The sequence below is a fragment of the Parasteatoda tepidariorum genome, unplaced genomic scaffold (genome assembly GCF_043381705.1).
Source record: "Parasteatoda tepidariorum isolate YZ-2023 unplaced genomic scaffold, CAS_Ptep_4.0 HiC_scaffold_4410, whole genome shotgun sequence".
Lineage (NCBI taxonomy): Eukaryota > Metazoa > Arthropoda > Arachnida > Araneae > Theridiidae > Parasteatoda > Parasteatoda tepidariorum.
The window spans coordinates 1-3,874 of record NW_027261766.1 but is presented as its reverse complement, the minus strand read 5'-3'; the positions used below and the strand labels follow the sequence as shown (position 1 = coordinate 3,874).

The 3,874-nt window shown below is 29.1% G+C and overlaps 1 protein-coding gene across 1 annotated transcript; it reads right to left on the bottom strand.

Moving 5' to 3' along the window:
• Positions 1 to 423: 423 nt before the first annotated feature.
• On the bottom strand, positions 424 to 3,516 carry LOC122273443 (structure-specific endonuclease subunit slx1; the record flags this gene model as incomplete). The annotated part of the gene is given in 2 exon segments (XM_043057509.2): positions 424 to 2,441; positions 3,331 to 3,516. Coding segments are annotated over 2 exon segments (537 nt in total), but the record flags the coding sequence as incomplete, so codon positions are not given.
• Positions 3,517 to 3,874: the final 358 nt, after the last annotated feature.

Here is a 3,874-nt window from a genome sequence, read left to right as displayed (position 1 = left end):
TTACATGACCTTAAGTTCAGTGATTATGGTTGATACATATTGAAAAAGGGAAACAGAACTTAACCAATTATCTTGTAGTCACCAAAAGGGGTTTATATGTGAAAAATTACTAGATTGAAAAACTGGTTTATTTGCTGATACTAAGTGGATATTTATTTTTGTTACTTACCATTTAAGATTTGAAAAAGCACTGCATATTGACTTCAGATCAAAGTATAAGTATCTGTACTATTAATACATTATTACACAGAACTATAATTCTTTCTTTAAAACAAATCCCAATGAAGAAACATTTGTGCTACAATTCTTGTAAAATAAAATCATAGTAAGATAAAAACATGAAGTATCTGCACACACAATCCAAAAGTATCTGCAAGCTCATAATATTTTTGATAATTGAATAGTTTTATGAAATATACGAAAACCGTTTAAATATTTTTATTTATTCTTGACAAAAAAAAAATATACATATGCATGCACATTATTGAACATTAGAATTATACATGGAAATTACTAATAAATTCATATTAAGTAATTATCATATTAAGTAATATTAGTAATTTTGCTCCAAACGAAATTACATTAAAAGATTTCTGATTGTCATCGCAATCTTCTATTTTAGTTGTAAAAAATCAGATGATTGTAGGCTCGACCGTCAACGATGGGATTGTTAATCTTTGGGCTAAAGTGGCAGTTATATCTTTTCTTTTTGGGAGCAGCAAACATACAACTAAACAGCGACTTTCTTTTATCTTGCATAAATCATGATTATTCAATCTACTTTGCAACTTCTTTCTCCCCCCACTATAATTTTTTTTTTTTTGCGAGGGCAGATACTTTTTTTTATATTACAATAAATATGTTTTTTAAAAAAAGCATCTGCAAAATTGGAGAATCACCACCAATATATCCACACACAGCATGCGTCTATATTATCTAACTATGAATAGGATAATTGTCCTTTTAAAAAGTAACTAAACACAAATGGGTTGGAATCATGATTAATCATATAATGGCACAAATCCTTTATACATATTCATATTACTAGCTGTTTTTATTGTATTTTGTGGGCCGTTATCTGTCACAGAGCTTTCTAGAAAAAATATTTTTTTATCACACTAATCTGCCGAGGATCAAAAGTTCTCATAATAAAAGCATGTTAAATTTGCAATAAATAAAAAGTTTCTTCAATATATAATATTATAAACATGCGCATAATATGGATATACCATTCACTTACATGTAATTAAAAATAAAATTTAACATATAAAAAATAATATATCACATTTTTTTTGTATTGCTACACAGAAAAATTTTATGAAAAAAATTACGCAAAATACACATATCAACTTTATTACAAGATGTGTTCCCAATTTTAAACTATTTAAAAAAACTGAACTTTTAAAGATTAATTAGAAATTTAACACTTGCAAACTCAATATTACTTTGTAAAACACCTACAAGTCTCACTACAATAAGCCTAAGAAATGAAGTAGGCAATTTGCAAAGAACCAGATTTTCTAATTAGCCTACTGCATACTTACAACACAAATTATAACAACATTATTAACATTCAGAAATATGGTACATTTTTGAGACTATATCTTATAATTTATGTCCAGGTCAACCTTATTAAGAGTTAATTAGAGCAATATTAATTCAGTGAAATTTGTTAAATTAACTTTTCTAATGAACAGAAAAATTGTCAAAACAAATTACCCTTTAAAGAGTAAATTGCATATCTATATAAACTAAATAGTTGCACTGACATCTAAGTTTCAAAATACTAAGTGGTTTTAGAAAAACTCAAAGCCTGCCATTTTATATGTATCTATATAAAGAACAGCTTAATGGAAAATTTGTGCTTTGCTTAACCTTTTGTCACTTTTAATACTTCATGACTTAGTTGCTAGATTAGTCAGATTAATTTCAGCATGTTAGTCAAAATAAATGCACATTAGGGAGTGCAAGAAAAATAAACAAATCTATACATCATTAAAACAATTTTATAAACAATTTTAACGATTAAGTAAACTGCTTACTTGCACAGTAACTTAACTTATGTAACTCTGCATCTTAACTTATGTAACTTAAGATGCAGAATTAGTATCACGATAACATCCTGATGAATACCGCACTACATCACCCCATAAAGTTGATGTCTTACAATTAGGACACAAACCTTCAACGGGAAGGAGGAATTTTTCTTTTGTACAAGACTGAAAATTCCGTCCTAAACAAAGAATGTGAAATATCTGCAAGCAATTAGAATTAAAGCATATAAACTGTTTATCATCTTTAGTTACAATATTATCACAGATGTAACAAAATTTCAAATTCACGTCTTCATCAGTTTCGCACTCAGTGCCTGTCTTTTTTACTTTTCGTGGCTGAATTGGACCAATGCATATTGGTATGTGTAATGGAGGTAATTTAGAAACCTTAAAAAAAGAAGATAATCATTAATATACAAAGCAATCGTATAAATTTTTTCTATGAAGTTGGAAAATAATCATACATGATTAATTTCTGAAGAAAAAAAAAAAACAACAACATGCAACTTCAATAAAACTGAGAAGGTTCTGCAATGAATATAGTTTCAGCACTTCAATCAATATAATTGAAAAAAGTAATTCGTATTTGTGTTCCATTTATACTTAAGAATATGACTTTTTATTAAATATGGTACACATTCCCCCCACTTTCTTTAATTAGACAAAACTATTAGCTGTAGAACTATGATCTTTGGTAGCCTCGCACCCTTACGTCTGCAGATGAAAAATACATCTTACAATTCCATACATATTTCAATTTCTAATTAATTTTAGAGTAATTAAATTGTCAAGTTTTTTTTTTTGAACAAAAATCAAACTTCTCAAATATCTTGATTTTTTGCCACTTCATCAACAGGGGTTTTAGAAGTGAAATGGGTAAGCGCAGGGATCTGGAAAGTACCGTGCCAGTAGTACAGAAGCTTAGCAAGTATCTTATTAAAATGACATATAAAAAGACATTAAGGTATGGCAAAAAGACAAAGTGATCTCATGCATTTAGAAATGAAATGTTCAAGCTGTTTTTAGGACCAATAATACAAAGGTTGGTAAGCAATAGAGAGCAGGGGTGAAATGGTGGAATTAACTCACTTTCCAAAGAGATGATTCACACTTGAATTACAGCAATGGCTGGTCAAACTGAATTCTGCTTCTTACTCACACTGGCTGCACATCAACTGTCAGCAGACTGTACACCCCTACTGCCTTTATTGTTAATAATTCCAGGAAGGTCACCGTTTATTTATAAATTTTTTCAAATTCAAAAGATAAAACTTACATCAAATTCTTGCTTGTAGTTTATATCCAGCCACTGCACAGCCAAAGGTAATCTGTTCCAGGGACCAACTCTTAACATTTCAGACATAACACGAAATCTATATTTCAGAGCACTTTCTCGAGGGACTTTCTTAGCTACATGCTTCAATCTTCTGGATTTATCAGGGTTTTGCCAAGCCCATTCAAACTGCGAAAATAAATTAATATTAATTATACAGGATATTTTAGCAGCCTACATTTTAACAATCACTAACACAAAATAGCTTAAAATGCCAAGCAATCGCAGTTCAAGAAACAACCCTCATATGCTAAATACTGATTCTGACAAATGAAATTTCTGAATATGATGCATTTAATTCTGATCAACAAGTTCATTTTTATTAAGAAGTAAATTCGAATTATTTGTTACAACATATTGAAATTAGTAGCAAAAAATTACATCCAAGAACAAGGAAAATGAATCTTGTTAAACTTTAAGTGTCTTACTATAAAGCAATATATTAGTTTCATTTTTACGAATAAACTGCTTGACAATTGCTGAGGAA